Source organism: Leucopleurus acutus, assembly GCF_964270905.1.
Source record: "Leucopleurus acutus genome assembly, chromosome: 1".
NCBI classification, from domain to species: domain Eukaryota; kingdom Metazoa; phylum Chordata; class Mammalia; order Artiodactyla; family Delphinidae; genus Leucopleurus; species Leucopleurus acutus.
Window position 1 is genome coordinate 202244934 of NC_139142.1, and position 23288 is coordinate 202268221.

The 23288-nt window shown below is 42.0% G+C and overlaps 1 protein-coding gene across 1 annotated transcript; it reads right to left on the reverse strand.

Annotated features, from left to right (window-relative positions):
• Positions 1-569: 569 nt before the first annotated feature.
• On the reverse strand, positions 570-10047 carry LOC309958204 (lysozyme-like protein 1; the record flags this gene model as incomplete). Its single annotated transcript, XM_082833892.1, has 4 exons — positions 9906-10047; positions 9252-9410; positions 1419-1497; positions 570-639 (listed from the first exon to the last, which is right to left on the reverse strand). Exons 1-4 carry the CDS (start codon positions 10042-10044, stop codon positions 570-572), a joined length of 447 nt encoding a protein of 148 aa, XP_082690018.1. The 5' UTR covers positions 10045-10047.
• Between the last annotated feature and the right edge of the window lie 13241 nt (positions 10048-23288).

The following is a 23288-nucleotide window of genomic DNA, read 5'->3' on the forward strand; positions in this document are numbered from 1 at the left end:
ATAGGTTTAATTTAAATGGATGTTGGAATAACATGGGGAACCCTGGGGCTAAGAGCTGCAACTTCATCTATTTGGTCCCATTAGAATACCCATCATAACTGCCTGGAGGAATCAGGAACATTCTCTCTGGCAGAGGTGAGCTGAGGAAGGGCTATTCATCCGATGACCAGGAGAAGAAGGGCTTACTGCTCCAGGACAGAGGTCAGCAAACTATGGTCATTCCTCCAGCGTTCTCCCTGACCTGGGAATCGTATTTTTAAAATAAGCAGCCATTTCAGGGCCACAGGAATCAGGACTTATTACAGTAAAGAAGAGAAGCTTGTTCCTTCCAGGGCTAGAACATTTTGTAGGTGACTTTTCAAGTCTTAACCATGTGCTATTACGACATCATTGAAATTTAGTCAGGGTAAAGTCAAGACATTTAAATGGAACTATTTATTTCCTTAAAAATATAGCTTAACTTTCCCTCTCCAACTCTAGAAGGACTATTAGGAAGGGAGACAAGATGACACGACTGTTCTTACAAATCCTAGGGGGCTGTTGTGAAACATCCTTGGTGTCAGTCCAGTTCATGAAACCTCACATCCCTTTTTCCACCCAGACAGGTCTTTGCCCTCACAATGCTTCTTCCAGCCTTGCCTAAGGAGGAGAGGGAAGCAGGAACAACAGAGAAAAGCATGACAATCCAAATATTCTGAGGTTCAAACACCATAGACAATTAACCCATGTAACCCGTGGTGCCCAGGGTTCAGTGTCATTTGCTACTGAGATCCAAGGACTCCATCTTTTTGCCTTGTTAAGACTTTCCTCTCCCTGGTTTTTTCCTAGAGCCCATATTAGCCTCGGCAACAAGTAAGCAACTTTTATGAGGATGGGTCATTTTGTTAAACATCCACATCTCTGAAAATTTGGGATCCCCAAGTGAGTGACCTGATTAACAACGTTCACAAGAAACACAGCCGCAGAGATGACGGTGGGCGCCAGCTTAGCCATGTCTCATGCACAAGCTGGGGAAGTTTCCTGTCCATTTCTCATGCAACTGACATGGTCATTTTCCTCTCCCTGCCATAGACTTCCAAAATCTTAATCAAATCTAGAGCAAACTCGAGCTTTTTCCTCTGGTGTGTTGTCTTCACGGATGCTCTCCAATTTACATGAGAAAGCACCTCTCTCTTCATTGTTTGGAACACGAAGGCAATTGCAAATTATTCTGACTCCTTACCACCTCTCCTCCCCATATACTAATCCCTTCTACCAGGCTCACTGCACATCCACACCCTAATAGAGGAGGATATAGACTAGGTCACATGAAAATAGCTGGACCACTCTGCATAGGTGAACTTGTCTCCATCCCCTGCAGCAGTGATGAACTGTAGGTTCCACCCACATCAGTTTGTCTCCCAAGGAAATACTCTTACCAGTAGTTCATCCCATCTGTCTCTTTAACAATTTTCTTGGCACAGATAATTGCATCTGTGAGGTCGTCAGTGATCAAGTCTGTAAGAGAGAGTAGAGGGTTAGCTGAGATTTTATTGTTGGAGCTGGGGAGGCCCGAATCAGATTTTCTTCACTTTTCTCACTGCTTTGGGGGCAGGCGGGTTGGAAGAACCATGAGCCGTATCCTTATTTTTGTTACACTTCTTCACAAATCAAAGAACTGTTTTTGTTTCTAGACCATCCACATCTTAAAGTTTCAGACTCCTTGATGTTTCAGAGGAATGGACCAGCCCTGAAAGGTTTTTGGAAATGTGTTTAGGGAAAACACAACAGGAAAATGTTTTTTATGTCCTAAAGAAACACACAAGTGAGAGAGGACAGTACAGTGTTTTCTTTACTTGTGTTAATTTGACATGGAACATCTCTTTATAGATAATTATTAAACTTTTGTCTATTGTAACTTTCTGGTTTGTGCAATAATTTTCTTTTTACCCAGGGTGTTTTTCACATGCAGAAAATTTTTAAGTTTTATGTCAAATACATCAATCTTTGCCTTTGTTTCTTTTTCTATGGCTTTCAGATGTAACAAATCTTTCAACTGAAAATGTGTTCATTGACATTGCTTCACCAGAAGTGGTCTCAAAATCCTTCTCAACACAAACATGACAGAAAAAGGCAAATAAACAAAAAAAATGTCCAACATCATTTCTGTTGCAGGTTGGTTTCTCCAGAAGCAGTTGCTGAGATGGGTTTGGAGTGCAAGGTGTTTATTAGGGATCCACACCTGTAGAAGAAATGGGCAGAAGCAGGGCTGGGCAGGCGGAGACCATAGCTGTGATCTAGGCCCATCAAACCTCACCCCCTGGCCTTGAGCCTGTGGTGAATGTTGCCCATCAGAGTTGCCCAGGTTGGACCCCTCTGAGGCCCAGTTTTTATACCCCAGCTGCACTCACTCCCCGGGTTTGGCTGCCCACAGGACCTTAGGGAATGCAGCTCTTGACACCCGAGCAGGTGCCGGTAGACAGTGCGCAAATCACACAAATGCAGCTGGGACCAAATGTCCTTCCTTTGAGGGGAACCTGGGAAATCCACATCCACGCCCACCACAACCACCAATCCAAGACACAAAAACCCAAACCATTTGACAGAATTTCTGTTTAACAACTGAGCAAAGATTTTGTAGGAATTGGGTAATGCTCGATATTGACAAGGGTGCAATGACATAGGCACTCCTGAGTTCTTGCTGATGGAAGTGTAATGGATTCAACTTTTCTGGAAAGCAAATAAAGCTTTATTAGCTTATAAAAGTCTTTTGCCTTGTTTCTGGGAAGAGAATTATCTATAACAATAGCTATTGCTATTAGTTGACCTTTATGGAAAATGTACCCTATGTCCAGCACATATGAAGCCTCTTCATGCATTATCTCCCTCATACTACAGGATTACCATGGCTACAGCCATTAGCATCCCTGTAAACTGAGGTCATACACCCAGTAAGTGAGTCTGCCTTCAAACCTAAGGCTACTTCCTTCCAACAGAGCTACTGCAACAAGATTCCCGCCTGTGCAACACCGTCTGCTAACAAAGTCGATAATAAAAGTATAAATACTTCATTAATTTTTCAAGTAATTATTATCCAAACTTAAGGGCTTGGTATCTAATACAAGTTCAGATTACTTAGAAACACTTTATTTCGTGTGCATATATTCCTGATGAGTGCTTGAGACACTGCGGTTTGTGATTGAACGTGGTTGGGGCCTGTTTCCTAGGAGAAGTGGGTTCTCTGGGGTCTCCAGGGATGGCAGGACACAGATTACACAGAGTAGGGAAGAAGCAGAGGGTACGCTGTTAGACCTGCCTCGGCGCAGCCCTGGGGCCAGTACGCAGAGAACAAAGCTCGCGTTTGCGGTGCGGCAGGTTGCCCGTCTGGAGATGCTGTGCACGGTTTGGTGGGAGGCGTAGGTACTGCAGGCCCGGGTCATACAGATCGTGGAAGGTGTTTGTCAATGTCCCACTTTGTTGCACAACTGAGGTTTTGCAAGTGCAAGTTGGACGTGAGTTTGAATTTCCTTAGGATAATGTGTTAAGCTAGGTCGGGGCTGGGGAATAAAGGACCTGGCACGGGGCTGAGATGTGAGAAACCCAGTGAAATTGCCACAGAGGGGCAGCAGAGGGGCAGAAATGAGCCCAGAGAGCAGGTATGTACCGGCACAGGAGCCAAGAATGGCTTCTGCTCCATTTACTTCAAATAGACAATTCTGTCCAGTCAAACACAGATAAGGAAAGGGTTAGGTTGAACATCAAAGCATCGTTCCATGGAATCATTTATTCTCCCCCATCCAACAAAAGAAAACAGCAACAATCTACACAAAAAGAACTCGTTCTTTTCAGGTAAAAGACTTTGAGTTCTACTGCAAAGTCTGTCTCTCCCCAGCATAGTCCTGGCCCCCAATGGAAATACCACTATCTTAACCCAGAATTTACATCTCCTCATACTCTCTGAAGTGACAATGGCCAACTCAGATACCAGGCTGATATGAGAAATAGAGATTAATGTAAGTGGGCTAGCCTAGATACAGGGGGCAATGATGCTTTTCTTAAACATCTCTTATTTTAATGAGGACTAAGTTATTGGAGGGAAATAAAGATTGCTATTACATTATTATAGGTATGTGAGTTTGTGTATACATAGATATGTTTATATTTCTATATATGTATATATAACAAATATTATGTCCAAATAGTTTGGGAAGGCCGGCAGCAATCTGAGGAATATGGTTTGGTCTGGTACTAACGAGCACGTAGCTTCAGCAGGTGGGCCTGAGGTGCATGTATTCTGTACATGCACAAGGTGTCACCTACCTTGCACACACACTCTAATGCTAGCTTGTTTCTAGGTTCTCATGACGAACGTCCCTACTTCTGTAATCCATGGGACAGAATGACATTGTCCCTAAGTACAGCCTCTCTGGCCTGAGGCTGGGGGCGGCCGGTCATAGAGGGTGATTAGGGTATAAAACCAACACCCTGTTTTCTATTTTAAAGCTGTCCCTAAAAATCCCAGGCTTTTGATGATGAGAAAGCAGATATGAGTGATCCTTCACCTCTAACCACGAACCATCTAACATTTTAATTTCTGAGAATCCATGGTTGTCTTGCAGATATACATTTACCCCAGACTTCCTTAACTGGCACAACATTGGACAATCCTCAATCAGTAAACTGCATGTAAAGTCAAGCATGGCCGTGAGCAGCAGATTTTCTCTCCTACTGTAAACAACTAGACAACTAGACAAAACATGTGATCATGATTTTCAGGCATTAGACAACAGGGAATGCAGAATCCTTAAGAGATAGAAACCAGACGAGGCTCACCTTGTGACTGCTGTGACTGTCTGCCCAGTGCCACTTTCCAGACCTTGAAGGTAAAACCCAGACAGGAGATGGCAGTCTACATAGAGGAGACAGAGATGAGAGGCTGAGACAGTTGGCATTTGTCGAGAGGGTCCCTGAGAGGAAGGAGTCACCAAAAGGAGCATGCCTGAGCTCTGCAGAGAGAGGCCACTGAGTCTTTGGCTGAAGACCAAACCGGGCATGTCAAGGGTAAAACTCCATGAGACTAGTCAGAGAACTGTTGCGAGGGGCCTCAACAATTGCAGGGATCAGCCAGGGCTGGGAGACATGATTTCTGACTGGTCAGAGGAGAGAGACTTTGCTGAACCTTAGGATATTCAAGAGAGGCTAAAAGGGAAATACTTTGAGAGTAAGGCTGAACTAGCCCTCCCATAATGACTGCTCTAGAACATCCCTGACCAGAACTAACTGCTTGCCAAGATGAATTTCAATAATCCTTAAAGGAAGACAACACAATCCAGACACTCAACAATGTAATACACACGCTGTCTAGTATCCAATAAAAAGCGATCACGTGTACGAAGAGGTATGGAAATGTAACCCATAACCAGGAGAAAGATCAGTCAAAGGGAAGACCCAAAAGTGACAGAGTTGATTGAATTAGCAGACAAGAAACTTAAAACAATGCTTATAAATATGTTTATTGCTATCAAGGACTTACAGGAAAACATGAATCAAATGAGAGAAATGAAAGATATAAAATAATTACCTAGCATTGAAAAAATGCATTACCTGAAATGAAACATTCAATTGGTGAATTTAATAGATTAGGCACTTCAGAAGAAAGATCAGAGAACTTGAACATAGAGTGGTGGAAACAATTGAAAAAGAAAAAACAAAGAAAGCGAAAAAGGCTGAAAAAAAAATGAAGAGCCTCAGTGACCTATAGGAAAACATTAAATGATCTAACACATGTGTTATTAGACTCCTAGAAGGAGAAATTAAAAAATTATCCACTCAGGGATCCAAAATGTTAGCGAATATCAAGCAAGATAAACACACACAAAAACCAGATATTTGTGATCAAATTGCTGAAAATTGGTGACAAAGAGGAAATTGTAAAAAGGGGCTAGAGGAAAAAGGACACATTACCTACAGGGAGCCCGAGAAAATCAAGAGTCAACTCTATTATATGTGAAGTGGTGTAATGTTTTTTTTTGTTGTTGTTGCGGTATGCGGGCCTCTCACTGTGTGGCCTCTCCCGTTGCGGAGCACAGGCTCCGGACACGCAGATTCAGCGGCCATGGCTCATGGGCCCAGCCGCTCCGCGGCATGTGGGATCCTCCCGGACCGGGGCACGAACCCGCGTCACCTGCATCGGCAGGTGGACTCTCAACCCCTGCGCCACCAGGGAAGCCCGTGTAATGTTTTTTGAAGGTAGAATGTGATGCATATTGTAAACCCTAGAGGAACCACTAAAAATAAAACAGAAGTACAGCTAATAAGCCAGTGGTGGAAATAAGAGAGAATACTGGAAAGATTCAATTAATCCAAAAGAAGGCAGGAAAAATAAATCAAGAATAGATGGATAGATCCCACAAATAGATGGTAGATTTTAAAGTAATCATATCAGCAATTACATTAAATATAAATGATCAAAATCAAGGTTCAGCAAACTATGTAGGACCCACAGGCCCATCCTCTGTTTTTGTAAATAGAGTTTTATTAGAACACAATCATGTCCATTCATTTACGTATTGTCTGTGACTGCTTTTGTGCTACGTGAAGAGTTGAATAGTTACAAAAGAGACTATAAGGCTCACAACACCTAAACTGTTTATTATCTGTCCCTTTCAGAAAAAGTTCCCTGGTCTAAACATTACTGTTGAAAAGCAGAAGTTGTTGGACTGGCTATAAAAGCAACACCCAATTATATGCTGTCTATGAGAAGTTCACTATAAGTGTAAACATATCAAAGATATTAATGATAGTTTCTTTTTGAAGTTTTCATTTCCAAGCGTAATCTCTGCTTTCAATAAGTTACTTTTATCTGGTTTTTGTTGTTGTTGGTGGTGGTGGTGGTCTCATTCTTTCATGTCAGTGACACTCCTATGAAGTCTGATGCCCCTTAGTTATCTGCACTTATTTAGGAGAGGGACACTAAAAAGCTGATTAGGAGTTCTGTACACAGAGGTGGGGATTTTCAACTGTGCATCTCACTGTAGGGAGATCTAGCTAGTTTGTTCACTGGGAAGTCCCACTTCAGTTACTTCCTTTCCATCTGGCTGGATTCCCCAGAACAAGGTCTTCTCTTCTGGAGAGGCTAGGCTGGTTGCCAACATTCCAGGATTGGAGTGGAGGAAGGTGACTGGGACTACAGAAACTTAACTCCATGTTTAGTATGGAGCTCTCACACTCAAATGTTGGCGAGGTCTCTCAGTTGAGAGATGTTCTACTTATCCTGTCCAGGAGAGAGAGCCCCAGTATCCTGCCAGGGTTGAGGAGGAGCAGTCGATACATGAATGGAATCAGGAGGGGAATCAGCTGCTCCTTATCTGGATTTCCAACTGATCATCCTGTTGTCAACCTGCCTTCACTCCAGTTTCCAGAAGTAGCTGATGCTGCTAATTTCTGAGCCCTTTTGGGATCCTGTGGCTGCTTCTTGGCTTTCCCATGGTCAAAGATTCAGGATTTAGCAATTCTCTAATTGCTAAATTAGTCACCATTTGTCCTCTCACTTTCCAGCTTCTAACAATATACACATCCAACCACCATGTTTAACTAGAAGACTCTATTGGCAAGCTCATAGGAGTTGCTAATGAGAGTGACCAAGAAGGGAAGGAGTTTAAAAGTCAAACCTGTAACAAAGTGAAGGTACTGAATGTTTGAGCCTCGGAGATAAGAATTGAAGATGAGAAATACCTACTAATTATTTTCAAACATTTAATAAGTTGCTGTGTATAAAATAGAGAAAATCTGTTTTGAATAAATCCAGAAGGAAAAACTAGCATTAATGGAATAAAGCTATAAGGACATGGATTTTGGCTCAACAAAAGAATGCTCTAAATTAAGGGTTGACCAACAATTGGTCAGGAGGTAGCAAGCATTCCATAGTATTGTAGGAGTAGGGACAACTTATTAGGTAAATTAACATAGTGTTCTGTCATTCATACATTCACACTTATGTACTGATTATCTTGTATGTGTCCAAGAGAAATAAAAGTTTATTTCCTGCTCCTCAGGAATTTTATCACTCTTTGTCTTCACCCTTGCTCTTTTCCCTACATTCATTTAGTTAATGAATATTTCTTGAGCTCCAACAATGGCCAGGGACCATTCTAGGCACTGAGGATACACCAGTGATCAAAACAGATAAAACTCCTGCCCTCACAGAGCTTACCTTCTAGAGGGGGAGCAAACAAGACAACCACTTACTTCACTCCATCCTTCTACCGTTGAGTGTCCCTTGCATATTCTTCTCCATACCACCAGCCATGACCATCATTCAGGTCTTTTTATCTGTCACTTAAATCATCTCTTCTTTAATCTGTCTCACACCCAGCTTGCATATTAATTTTTCTGAAGCAATGTTGAATCAACTGACCTATTCTGATTTCCTAGTGCAGGCAGAAATCAGTGTATGCTCCCCAGCCTGGGTCCCAAGGTCCTCTGTGGTCAGGTAGTCATCAACCTTCACAACCACACGTCCTGTTATTTTTCATGCACCTTTTGCTTTTTTGTTCTACTTACCTGGAATGACACTTCTCTATCTTTGAATATCCAAATCTTACCTATCTTCCAAATCTTAGATAAAATATCATTATGTCTACAAAGCTTCCCATGACTTTATTAATAGCATCTCTTTTCTTGGAAGCCCACACCTGTTTACAGTCATTTATCGAACTTCAGATAAGCACATATTCTCTTCCCTAACGCCAGAATTCGTGTTGGATGCATCCTGCTATGCTCAGTTCTGTGCACACATATATTTCTCAAGTGATTGAAGTGAAAGACCTGGAAGTGAATTCTAGCGTCATTTCTACTGTTTACAAAGTGCTATGTGAAGTGAATTTATTTGTCTCATTCTGTACAAAGAAACGTAAACTGCATGTATTGAGTGAATTGCTATGGAAAGCAGTTGGTGAACAGCTTTTTCCTTCTTAATGAATATATTTAACTTTTCTCTGCATGAAAGGGTAGTAAGGTCATTTATCCAGGCCCCTGTTTTTGTGGTGGGCTTCATAAAAACCACCCTAGAAGGGAAAAGTCATCTTTGGACAAGTAGGCCACAGGATCATGAGTGTCACCTTGGGGAACTGTTGAATAAGTTACTAGCCTGGCGCAGACCTACTCGCACATCTGGACTCCAAATCTTGGTTAAAGCAGAAGGTGTGTGGATATTCCATGATCAACTTCCCCGTCTATCCCTACGGATAATATCTGTAGAGTCAAAAGCATACCTGAGCAGGCCACATGACAGTGGTTTTTCTCTTGCACCTTCGCACGTCTGCACCACGTGTAACTGTTTATCTTAAAAATGCCATAGTCGGTGCTCCCGTCCTCCAGGTCAGTCTGAGCAGTGGTGTTGTAGTGGCTCTCGTAGTAGGCCATGCAGATCCCTAGAGGGAGAAAAAGCCAGAAATGTGAGGGGAAAAAAAAGCATTTTTTTCTCCAACCCTGCTCTGAAGGGGAGAGTTCCCTTATACATGTTAAGGGAACATGCTCTGCTCCCAACAAAGCTTGGGGAGGGTCAGAGCTGGTAGTGCACCCGAGTGGCACAGGATGGGCAGGGTGGCACACATAGTCAGTGGCTGAGTTTGGACTAGACTAAACGTCAGGTCTGCCCCCTACACTGTCAGCAAGAATGGTGGTGTTTTCCCCTTCCCTTGCTGGTGTCATTTGTACAGGACTCCAGGAGTGAGGACAAGAGGGGCAGGGAGGAGGAGAGAAGCCCCCGAGAGCAGCAGTTGAGGACATGTGAACAGCCAGCAGCCGTCCCTGTTGGGCAGAGCATGGACAGGCTGGGAGCAAACGGAAGTGAGTGTGGATGGGGCCTTTGACATCTCAAGGGAGAGTCCAAGGGAAGAAAGAGAACAGGAAGGGAGAAATCTCACAGTTTCCAAGGCTAAAGCCCCTGTAATTGTCCAGGCCAGCCCTCGAAAATATTTTTGCCAGTTTACAGCGAGTGTAGATTTTGGGTTCAGCGACTGTGATCAGGCAGCCCATCAGGGCCAAAGTACCAGCAGCCTTCATCCCCAGGCCTGTTGAAGGCAGAACCTGTCAAAAATGAGAGACCACATCAGACAGCCCTGCTTTGTCCTGATTCCTGAGACTAAGTCTATCGCCAATGAGAACTTCGAAATCTGCCAGCCTAGATGTTTCCTGTCACTTGTGGACATTCAGAGCCAGCATCAGGGAAAAACCAAGGGCAGCGAGTACACAGTACAGGGAACGGGTGAGTGCAGGCTCTCTAACCCTTTCTACACGGTTACTTTCAAGTAAATGCTGTGTTCCTGGGACCAGGCGTGCAAAGAAATTAACCCTCAACTGACGTCCAGATGAACCACAGAGTGTGAAGCATTTCTAGGATTCCCATTTTAACTCTATGAAACAAAACAAAACAAAACAAAAAATAGAATACAAAGAGGTAACCATTCCCTACGCGCGTGGAAACAGATACCTCAGTTTCAGCCAGAGATGAAATATACAAGGGTCTACATGGACCACTTTAAGATTTATTGTTGGAGGTTTATTAAAGGGAGAAGGTTTAGCACCTTATCCTTCTTCCTTTCTCTTTCCTTGGTACTTTTCCAAACGTGGGAATGTTGCTTCAAAAATATCAGTGTTACATTGCAAATGCAATGTTTTTTGGGTTTCTTCCATCACTGTTTCACGGGCCTTCCTAAAAGTCTGGTGTCAGCTGGGGAGCAAGACGGGGTGGATGACTGTGGGTCAAAAAGAGGAGGAAAGTGCTGGCGCTGGGAGTGGAGAGGGCGTAAAGAGACCCCACCGAATTATTTAAAATGGGAGTAGGATCAAGAGGTCCATGCCCCATTGGCTACTGGTTTTCCAGAAGTGATTCCTCTCTTGAAGGAATCTGTCTTCCCCAAATAGAACAGCCTTGCTGGGATGAGGGTGGAGTGAAATTTCTGAATACTGTTCCTCATACTGAACCTGATATTCATACATATTTTCATCCAGTATCATTTTCTTTATCTGCCTAGAAGTTTCTAGAGTTGTTAATTTCTCCTCGTGGAGCTAAGCTTTCCAACTGAGAGGTGAGGCTAAAAACAGGGCTGAGTATTCAGCAAGGCCAGAGGGAGAATCATTATGGGGGCTTTAAAGTAGTTAAGCAATAAGGTGACCGCATCTCAGATGGGGTATCTAGAATACATACCGGTGGGTAGCAAGGGTCATTAACTAGGTCTGCTTTTGTAAGTAAAGTTTTATTGGCACATAGCCACGCCCATTCAGTAATATATTGTATATGGCTGCTTTTTCCAGTTGAGTGTTGTGTTAGAGACCGTATTGACCACGAAGTCTAAAATATTTATTATCTGGCCCTTTATAGCAAAAGTCCCTGGGGTATAGCAGTGAGCTATAACCTAGCATTGTGCCAGGCACTGAGAAGGAGGCCAACGAGGTTTATGACACAGAGCTTACAAATTCAGATGGTTTCCACCCCTTGCCTTAGAATCTCACTGGTCTCAAACAAATCAAAATAAAACAAAACCCCACAGCAGTGCTGGCCCCAAGTACAAAGTTCCACATCCTTCAAGCCAGGGCTCGCCATTGCTGATCCTTTGGGACAGTGGCTTCATTAGAGTAATTTAGGTCTTACTAAAAAGGTACCTGCCTCACAGACACCCCTCAGGTGATTCTGGCGGAGAAACACTTCTACTTACTCAGTCAGTGATCGGCAGCTCACAGGAGCTTCCTGTAGCCCATGAAGCCATTGCTGATTTTACAAGGCACAAGTGATCTTGGCCTCAACCAAGGACCTTTCTTTAGAGCTTTAGAGAAAGAAGAATTCTTAGCTCTTCTGTCTCCAACTGTCTAGAGATTCTAGAATTCTATTTCTTGGGACTTAGGTGGTAACTACATTTTGGAACTGTCTACTTCTCCTTTCTACTTCTTCCTGGGGCCCCCCATTCCAGTGAGAGCTTGTTTCTAAAGCAGCAGTCTCTAAACTTTATCACAAATCCCATTGGTAAAGGAAATTAAGTGTGTATTCCCAGTAGGTGTACACTGAATTATAAATCACACTCATGCTCTTCTGTATTAATACGTGAGGTAAATTATAAACATAACAAAACTAAAATTTGGAAAAGGGTGAGACAGAGGTTAAATTACCATTCAAAACTTGTATTAACAGCACAAAATATCTTTCTCTAATTGAATTGTTATTATTAATAAAATATTTTTCGTGAGAGCAGAAAGATTGAATGGGATTCATCAGATGTGAACACTTTGGTGTAATGCTCAGTGGATCAATAACTAAAGGGCTAGTTTCAAGTTCCATTTATTTCCATGCTCAGATTTAATGATATTTGAAATTAATTCTCGTCGTGGTATGCAGATCTAAGGAAAAGAAATTCTTGTTGGCTGCACATAATAATCATTATATTCTTTTCTTAAATTCTATATGCCAATTAATCAAAGATTTCATTGAAATTTACCTAATACAATTTTACTTTTCCAGCTATCAATCTTTGCTTTTGTAACTTAATTAGAAATAATCAGTTTTCTATTTTTAATAAATGGCCTTGAAACCTATCATTTTCTTTTGGAAGATTTTAGAAGAGGTTGGGAAGTATTTCTGAGATTTTAGAAGTGTGCAGATATAAGACAATTTTGAGTACCAAATCTCAAAATTCCAAAAACATAAATAGGATAGTAAAAAATTCTCTTTCTCACCCTCTTAATCAAGCGCTAGTTTTCTTTCCTACAGGCAACAAATGATACGACTATGTCTTCCAGAGATGTGATACACACACACACATATATGAACATAGTCTTTGATTTTTCTTCTTAAACTAGTCCTGTACCTTACTTTTAAAACTTGATAATATATTTTAAGGATCTATTTTTATGACTGTGCTGTATTGCAGTGTGATATAACATACTTAGTCGACTGGGTATCGATGCACATTTAAATTGTTTCATTCTTGTATTATAAACATATTAAACTAAATAATCTCACACGTATGTTATTTGCATATTTGTAAAAATATCTGTAGGATAAATTCCATGAAGTGGAATTGCTGAGTTTTAGAGTGCTTTTGTAATTTTGCTAGACATTGCCAAATTGCCTTTCACGTGGGCCTGTACCAGGAAGATAAGGCTCTTTCTCCTCTGCCTGGCCAGCAATGGCGTTATTAGACTTTTTAATCTTTGCCCATCTGAGAGGTGAGAAATGGTTTCTTAATACAGTTTCAATTTATATTTCCTTTCATACATTCAGGAGCCATCTGTGGATCTTTTTCTGTGAACTGTCTCTAATATAAAAAATATTATAGGTGTGGTCTTCAAACATCTTTTTCAACTTCCTTTGAATTAAGGATTTTACTAATCAGTGAGAAAATCAAGGTAGATTGTGCCTTTTTCTTTCTTCAAAAATGTGTGTTTAGCAAGTTTGTGAGATATAAAGTAAATATACAAAAGTCAGTCATAGTCTTATATACCACCAATACAAAATAGAATTTGACACTATAAAATACTTTTAAAAATAGCACAGAAACGAAGTACTTAAGTTTAACTCTAATGAAATATATGCAGGACCTATATGCTGACAACCATAACAAATGAAAATACCAAGAGGATCTAAGTAAATGGAAAGATACTCCATGTTCATGGATTTGAAGCTCAGTATTGTTAAGGTTTGATTGACAGATTCAATGGAATCACAAACAAAAACTGAGAAAGTTGTATTGAAATGTTAATAAGACGATTCTAAAATTTTTATGGAAAGGTAAAGGGACTGAATACCCAAAACTATTCTGAAAAAGAACAAAGTTGAAGGACCTCGGAACCTGGTTTGAAGACTTCATATAACACTGCAGTAATCAATACAGTAGGGTATTGGTGGAAAGATAGACACATAGAACAATAAAACAGAATAGAGAGCCCAGAAATAGACTCACAAAAATATAGTCAACTGAATGTTTACGAAGATGTAAATGCAATTAAAAGGAAAAATGAGTTTTTTCAGCAAATGCTACTGGAATGATTAGGTGTATATTTGCAAAACAAACAAACAAACAAAAGTGCACCAGCAATAAAACAATAAAAATAAAACAGGTATGTTGAAGGACACATACAGAAGAATTCTAAATAATCTTTGTAGATAATCCCTTGTCCAGGAAATGGAGCTTAATTCTCTTCCCTTTGAGTAGGTGCTGGATTTAGTGACTTGCTTCCAACAGAGAGAGTATGGAAAGGGGAAAAAAAGTGACTTTATATTAGAGAAACCTGGAAGACCCCACCTTAGCCAGTGATGAAGGTTGATCTCATCAGTCAAGAGTCATATTCTGTAGCCCCTGATGTGATGTGATGAGAAGGGCACTTACCTCTGTGGTTTTCTCCCCTGGCATCCACAATCCCAGTCCAATCATAAGATAAGTCAAAACCCCAACGAAGGACATTCTACAAAATACCTGACCAGAACTCTTTAAATGTATCAAAGTCATGAAAAACTAGATGAGAAATTGTTACAGACCAGAAGAGGTGAAGAAGATACAATGATTCAATCTAATGTGCTGTCCTGCATCGGCTCCTGGAACAGAGAAAGGACAATATTCATAAAACTGATGAAATCTGAATAGCGCCTGTAGTTAATGCATTGATTTCTCAATTTTGACAAATGTGCTGTGGATAGGTCACATGTTAGTGTTAAGGACCTGGGTAAAGGGAAGATAGAGATAAATATAAATTTAGTCTAAAATTGTTCTAAATAAATAAATCTAAAGTTAAAAATATCTGCTCGTTTGCATAACTCTGATAGCCGCTTATAAAGTTGAGCAAATGTGAAACACTTGTGTCATATGGTGCTTTACAATAAGGAGTATCTATTTGGTCTTCACCCCAGTTTCTTGGAAACATCCTAAGTAATAAGAGTGAGAAAGGTGTCTGATATTCATAACAAACCCCTTTCAACCAAACCTGAGTTTGTGCTAATGATATGACTGTCAGAGCATCTAAGGATAGGGGCTGGTCACCAGGGGAAACAACCATGTGATCAGAGGGTTGGAACTTTCAGTGCCATCCCCTCGCCTCACCCCTGGCCTCCAGGGAGGGGAGAGGGGCTGGAGGTTGAGTCCAGTCCCCAGTGGCCGGTGATTTAATCAATCGTGTCTATGTAATGAAACCACAATAAAAACCCAAAAGGAGGGGCTCAGAGAGCTTCCAGGTTGGTGAACCAGAACATATCCACATGCTGGGGGGCTGGTACCTCCTAAACTCGACCCGGACAGAAACTCCTGTGTTCAGGACGCTTCCAGGCCTGACCCTGTGGATGTCTTCATCTGACTATTCCTTCGTAACCTTTAATGGCCTTTGCAATAAACTGATAATCTAGTAAGTAAACTGTTTACCTGAGTTCTGTGAGCCCCTCTGGCCAATGAATCAAACCAGAAGAGGGGACTGTGGAAGCCTCCAAATCATAGCCTGTTGGTCGGAAGCACAAGGATCAACCTGGATTTGTGATCGGCCATCTTGGGGGGCCAAGCCCTTACCCTGTGGGATCTGATGGCTGCGTCTCCATGGAGATAGTGTCAGGACTGAGTTAAATTACAGGACACTCAGTCAGTGTCCATTGAGAATTGAAGAACTGCTTGGTGGTGCTGGGAGAACACACAGACTCAATGGCTTGCTTACGGTAAAATAAAAATGATTAATAGCTAAATCTGACAACACTTTTAGCTACTTTGCCCACGACAAACCCAGCAACCATGGCACAAAAGATTTTTGAGATCACTCTTCTCATTACAAAGTGTTGTGAAGATTCTATTTTCTAAAGGCCCCATGTCTATAAAATTAACCATAGTAACTACTAATGCAGTTAACTCTACTACTATAGTCTGATCTTACTTTTTTATAAAATGGAACCACGTTGGTGATAATCTGGGCCGTCTAACTTGCCATATGTTGCAATAAGCTGAAAGAAATGGGTGTCTCTATTATTGTCACTCCGCTTCTCTGGGGCATGTAAAATAGGATGAAAGACTCAAGAACAATACAGCTCAGGTATGTGACGGCTGGCGACTGGCCCCTGGAATTGGAGAGGAGCCCATCTTTACAAGGGATGGACTTTGGGCAGGATTCTAAGCTACCTTCCTCTGAAATAATAAGGAAAAGGGATAAAACAATGAAAAAAATGCTTTGGTTCATCTTTTTTTTTTTTTAACCATGCGTGTTTGTTTATGTTTACAGTTTTCTCTGCCATTTTTATGAGTAGAAGAACCTGGAAAGTTAAGAATGCAAGGTCTGGAATCAGACTGCCAGGGTCTGAATGTTTGCCCTGGCCAACTACGAATGGTTACTTTAACTTCTCTGTGCTTCAGCGGCGCCTTCTGTAAAACGGGATCGTAACAGTACTTTCTTCAACAGAGTAGCTACTTGGTAGCCCAAGTGAAGGTGATACCTGTAAGCTGTTAGAATAGTGCCTGCTACGTAACAAGAGCCTGCACACACGCTGGCTACTACCGTCATCCATGGAGATGACCGCTGTGGCTCTTTTCATTACCATGGTGAAGAAAATGAAGTCTTAGGTCAAAGCAGCAGGCAGGTTGGGTAGCGATTTTGATGAAGAAACATGAGACCACTCTCAATAAAGATTCATTCATCGGAAGGGTCTGGAGGATTTTCAAGTTAGAGTTCTCAGTGCAGCACGTTGGGAGATCTGAAAACGTTTTGTAAGTGATTGTACAGGGAGGGTATTCATGTGCATTCTTTCTTTACAGGGTTTCCAAATGTGACCAGATGCCCAAAGGAGCCTGGGGCTTCCAACATACTAGGAACTGCTGCTTCTGAGCTTGCTCTGCTGAGTTAGACGGCTCACCCCCTGGAGCCCTCTGCCCTGCCTCGAGGGACCTGCTCGGATAGGACGCGAAGCTTCCGTGGTCTTTCACGCTACACGAATCTTGCCCTGGCTTAATGTTTTGCCTTCTTAATGTTGTTATTCCTTGACATTTTTGACATTTGCAGAATACACAATGAAAGATCTCCAGTGTTCCAAACACTCCCAGGTCCTTCAGGCATGGTTCAGGACCATAGGATAACATTGATTACTCCATGAAACACACACTAACCAAACTTTGTGGCAGTCATTCGTGCTCTGATCCTGGGAGAATCTGTGTGTGTGTGTGTGTGTGTGTTAGTGTTTAGTCCTTCCCATCAAATTCCTGCTACCTTTTCCCCCCCACAAATGCCCACCTATTGGTAGACCTTTTTCTTTGCCATCATCTTTGCAAATCTTCCCCATTTTCACTTCAGATGTCAGCGTGTCGTGCTATCTCCATTTCTAATTTTTTTGAAGTCCAAGATAAATGCAGAAAAAACTTGCACTGTGGCTGAACTCTCCTTCACTTCTTGAGAGGAAAATGTCTGTGTGGCATGACTTTTTCCATCATTTAATCCAACTGTTGCACTCTCAGAATACGAAAACTCAGAACCCTCGCAGGTCCCTGTCAAAGGCAAAATAGATGCTCCTGGGAGCCAGATGACTGGGGAATGAGGTCCCCACCAAACTACCTCTAGCCTTGAATGTGTCCCCCCAAAAGGAGGGCCCCAACTCTGCTGGAGTCCCGATTGCGTTGCCACTTTTAAGTGGGAAGGAAGTTCTATGGGAATAAAATCCTGATTCCCTTGCTGTCATTTGTTTATTGTATCCGAGGTTTGCCGTAATTCGTAAGCATGTGTTTAAAATTCCACCTAACGTGTATCTCCGTTCTCGATGCTGACAGACTCCAACGGTGAGAACTGAATCGTCTGGTGACCTTTCCGACGTATAATTTAGATTCAGAAAAAAATCCCAATAACGAATCTGGATTCTTGAAGTTTACAATGAAAGACAAACTATTTATAAACAAATAATAAAACCAATCAAAATGAGATTTTTTTTTTCAACCAGAAAGACACTCTAGAAATGTTATAGTCTAGTACTGTCTTTGGTTAGAAAGATGCGGCTTGAAGCGTTACCTTGCTGCATTTTAACGTGTAGCACAGTTTCTCTCCAAGTGAGCATTCAGTAAGTGCCTGTTGAATGAATCTTTGTGATTAAGTGACTTTGCTATAAGAAAAAGTTTCCTGGTGCCTGGCCCTACCTAGTCAGAGCTTAAGAAATATTGAGTTAATAGGACATACCTATGGAAACTCAATGTAAAAGCCAATCATAACGAACAACCATTTAACCCAGAGATGCAGCTTTCCGCAAACCAGCTAATATCGCCAACAACAATCGGAGTCGTCACTCTCCCTTCTGAGCACAGCAATCATCTAGCAGAATTCTAAGCAAGAATTATTTACATAATCATGGCTGTTGCCCAATATCCTTTATACAGTTAATCGGGGAGTCTACTTCTGTTCGCAGTGGCTGATCTGGATTAAGGGCATGCTGCACCCTTTAGAAATTGTCATTTCTTTTACCATATCCTAGAACCCTTGGCCCACCCCCCACCCCAAGCCCTGAGTGCTCAGAAGGCCGGCCCCCATCTCTGCTCACCTCCCTTCATTAAGCAGTGGATCCTCAGCCTGTTTCCATAAGGTACTGCCACCGGGCCAGCGTCTCACGTTATAGCTGCTCCCGTGTACCCACGGCCCAGGATTTTACACTTTGCCTTCCACAGTTTAATGTTTTTTGATGAAAAGATACCACTGCTTGCGAATCTGGATGGGTTTTCACGGCAGAGTTTGCACCACTAATGAGTTTGCTTAAGAAAAGTCGAGGATCCAAGATTTCACGGCAATTCCATTTGCTGCCCAGATGTGGTAATAATATTTGATATGAACTCAAGCAAGCATTCCACGGATGTTAAAAATCATGGGCACTTCCAAGCGGTTATTATTTCTAATTTCATTTGGGGATTTGGGGAAACTCCTGATCCTTTATATTTTTCCTTTGACTGGTAACCTGGTTTGTGGAGTATCTGAACCTCCTGTCTCTGGTTTCTGCACACAATCCATGCACTTTCCTGGTGATTAACATCTCCATTAGCTACTGGGAAAAGGTAGGCACAGGCCCATTTTGTTTTGAAGGCAGCTCTTGCAAAAGATTTCAAAGGAGGAGATGCTAAAATGATTGGTAAAAATGAGGTTGGGGTTTCTGTGGATTTAAACGAGTTATGCCTTTCCTGTGTCCTGCTAGAAAGAATAATCATATTTAATTTGGTTTCTGGAGCTGAGAGAGCAGCGACTGGCTTTGGAATGATTATGGGTTCTTTAGGGAGATTAATTAAAGATACTTACTTGGGCCAAGCGAGAATCTGGTCCTGTGTTATGTGTTAAAGACACTCCTGTAACTAATTGCACATAAAAGATGAGTATGCACTTTTATCTATTAAAAATTATCACAACTTAAATTTTTTCCCTTTTCAAGAAATAGTGTAACCGTTTTGCAAAACAATACTTCTCACTTTCGATGATGCAGGTTTCTTTATTCCCCCAAAGAATTGCTTGGAGATAATACGATTTCTGTGATTATGCATATCCACTTTCAGTATAAAGCAGAGGCTGGAGGTATTTGGATGTCAAGAACTTTGCAGTATTTGGAAAGCCTGCACCTTTTAAAATGTAAGAATGTTTGGAAACGCAGACTCTACTTGGCTTAGAAAATCCAAGGACTAAATTTGTACATCACCCCCTCCGCTTTCTGCAGCTGGGCACATCAGACACGTGATTCTGCCAGAGAGCAGAGCTGGCACCAGGCTCGGTTTCCATAACCTCAGGGCAAGGTGAGGAAGCACGGCCCCTGAACCCGCCCCAGAATGTGAAATGGAAAATCTAATCACCCCTGCCCCTGAAGAAAATAGGCAGAGCACAGAGAATCATTGCCCGGAGGGAACAGTCCTCCCTTGGAGACAAAGTCCAAGGGTGACTTTATTTTTGTGTCTAAAATAAGTTCACAAAATCATAGGCAAGGAAGATGATGTGAATGTAGATCTTCTGTTCATCTTTGCACGCATCATAGGCCCAAGCATGGAACTTCGTACATTGTTGGTGGGCAATATGTCTTTTGTTGACTTGCATTATTAAAGATCTGGAACATTGGGCTTCCCTGGTGGCGCAGTGGTTGAGAGTCCGCCTGCCGATGCAGGGGACACGGGTTCGTGCCCCGGTCCGGGAAGATCCCACATGCCGCGGAGCGGCTGGGCCCGTGAGCCATGGCCTGGAGCCTGTGCTCCGCAACGGGAGAGGCCACGACAGTGAGAGGCCCGCGTACCGCCAAAAACAAAAACAAAACAAAACAAAAAAAAGATCAGATGCTACTAATAATCACAAAAAGATATGAGTTTGAAGTGATTGTCTAGCATTCAAATTTCTATTTGAGGGGGAATGCATACAATATTAATGTGGCTTGGTTTCCTTTGAGGTCCGAACAGCATTATATATACATATATATATAATATATATATTATATAACTTATATATTATACAGATGGCAGTATTGGATATATTCCTTAATCCCCCCCTTGGAGACAGACTGCTTGGTGTCAGAAACTCTCCTGAGAAACAATGTAGATATATTTTGCTTTAGTTTGTGCCAGCCCTAGTCTTTGTAGGGAAAAACATTCTGTTAACTTTCCTTGATGACCGCGGGCGGGGTTTCTTGGAGAGAAGGCGATCTTGAGAGTTCTTGAGAGCTGAGGATCCAGGAGTCTAAGTAACGGCCGGGAGCTTTGTCAGACCCCGCTGCTTCCTTTGCCTCATAAAACAGCTATCTACATCCATCTCTGTTTATTTTTTCTCCTGCTTTTTCATTTGCTTAATGGACTTCAGCTGAAGACTTTCCTCAATGTCTGAGGAAAGTCAAGTCTAATAAAGCCCTGAAGACTTAGCCGGCTGAGTTCAGCACTTTTGGATGATTTTGTCTGACTTTCATCTTTGCTGCTGCAGAAACGATGGCCGAAGAGCTCCCTGGGAGGAACCCGGAGGATTTGGAGCCTGGGAAGCAACAGCCCGGATGAGTCACCCTTCACTGCTGCGCCCTGCTCGCTCTTTCCTCCTCAGCCCTCTGGCTGGCTTGTCTTGGCAGTCTCTGCCTCTTGCAGCCCTCTTCCCCGCTCCCTCACCCCCTCACCCCCTCCCACCTCCCCTTTCTTCCTTCCCTCCCCTCCCCCTCCCCCTTCCTCTCTCTCTCTCCCTCTCCTTCTCTTTCTCCTTCTTCTTAAGCTGTTTACCTCCACTCTCATCCCATTTACTCTCCCCACAGGCTCTCTGACTTATTCATGAGCCAGAAGACGATCGAGCCCAGCCTTTCAGTCGACCACACCAAGGGCTGTAAGGGTTCAACACGATCGATGAGGCGTCTCCCATGTCCCCAGGAAGCTCCCACTCTGGTGGGTATGAGCAATGGCCGCGTGGGAGATGGTGAAAGGAAAAGTATTCTTGTTGGGGGTCCGGGAAGGCCAAGTTGAGAGAAGCAAGATGATCTGATGATGGAAGGTTTTGACGGCAAAGCCGAAGGCTGAAGACTCTGACGTTCTAGGGTTTGAGCCCCAGATCACCTTCATCAGAAAGAGCTGGCTGACTGGTTAAACATACAGATTGCTGGGTTTACAAACCAGGCCCACGGAATCCACACTTCTGGGTCAGGGCCCAGAAATCTGCATTTTCAGCAAATACCTCAGGTGATGCATTAGAAGTTGGAGAACCACTGACTAAAGCAATAGACAGTCTTGAAATTCAGAAATTAAATGCTTTTATTTTTAAGCTGTCTTCAGAGGTTGTAAATCTTTTTAAAAGCAGCATATTTTAATGAGTGAGTGTAATCCTTTCACATTGATTGTGTCTATGGACCCATCTGGGTTTCTTTCTACCCCTTTCTTGAGCCGTGCTTTTTCTTTGGCCATTTTTTCCTACTTCCTTGGCATCTGTTCGTATGATGAAGCTTTGTTGTTGTTGTTAGTTGTTGGATCTGCTTTTCTTCCCCCTCACGCTGGTTTGAATATTATAGCTTTTCATTCTTCACTTTTTAGTAACATTTGGTTTTTTTTATTTGCTTTTCTTTTAAATTGGAGTATAGTTGCTTTACAATATTGTGTTAGTTTACACTGTACAGCAAAGTGAATCAGCTATACGTATACATATATCCCTTCTTTTTTGGATGTCCTTCTCATTTAGGTCACCATAGGGCACTGAATAGAGTTCCCTGTGCTATACAGTACTTTCTCATTAGTTATCTGTTTTGTACCTATGTGCTGTGGAATATATATACAATGGAGTATTCCATCTATACAATGGAATATTACTCAGCCATAAAAAGGAACATTTGGTTTTAATGTGTATGTTTTATTTTACCTTTTCCTAATGACATGCAAAGTCATACTTCTTCCATAACAGAAGGATACTGTTAATAGACCAACATGCTTTCATACTTTCCATTTTATCTCCCTATCTTCCTGTTATTCCTATCTAAAATTTCAGTTCTATCTCCTGCAACACAAAATACAATCAGCTATTATTTTTTTTACTATGCGTAGTTAGCTATATCCACATAGTTTACCAGTATCTTTCTTGCTAAAGACTATATTCCTTAAAAATTCAAGAAAGGTCTGAGGGTAGTCAACTTTCTACATTTGTCTGTGTTTGACAATGACTTTATCTGGCCCTCCTGATTGAATGATCTTTCGTCCTGGTCCAGACTGATGACGGTTCCTTTCTGCGTCACTTTGAGGATGTCACCCTGCTGTCCTCTGGTATATGTTACTGGTGAGATGTTGGGCCGACAAGCTTTCAGGTGGTTGTCGTAGCCTTGTGTCCTGGTGTTCATGCTCTCATATCACCTCCTCTTTTGAGTTTGGGTGACTTGCTTCTAACCAATAAACATGGCCATGGAGATGGGATGTCACTGCTGGGGTTACATTGTGCTGTACAGGCAGACCTCAGAGATACTGTGGGTTTGGCCCCAAACCACTCCAATAAAGTGAATATGGCACTAGAACAAGACACATAAATTTTTTGGCTTCCCAGTGCATGTAAAAGTTATGTTTACACTATACTGTATTCTATTAAGTGTGCAATAATATTATGCCTAAAAAGCTATGTACATATCTTCATTTAAAATTTTTATATTGCTAAAAAATGTTAACCACCACCTGAGCCTTCAGTGGGTCATAATCATTTTTACTGGTGGAGGGATTGAAATATTGCAATAATTACCAAAATGTAAAATTTTGTAAAAATTTTTTTTCAACCTGTAAAAAATACACTATCTGTGAAGTGTGACAAAGTGAATGACAAAATGAGGTCTGCCTTGCTAGCGGACTGGCTCTAAGTTGTGT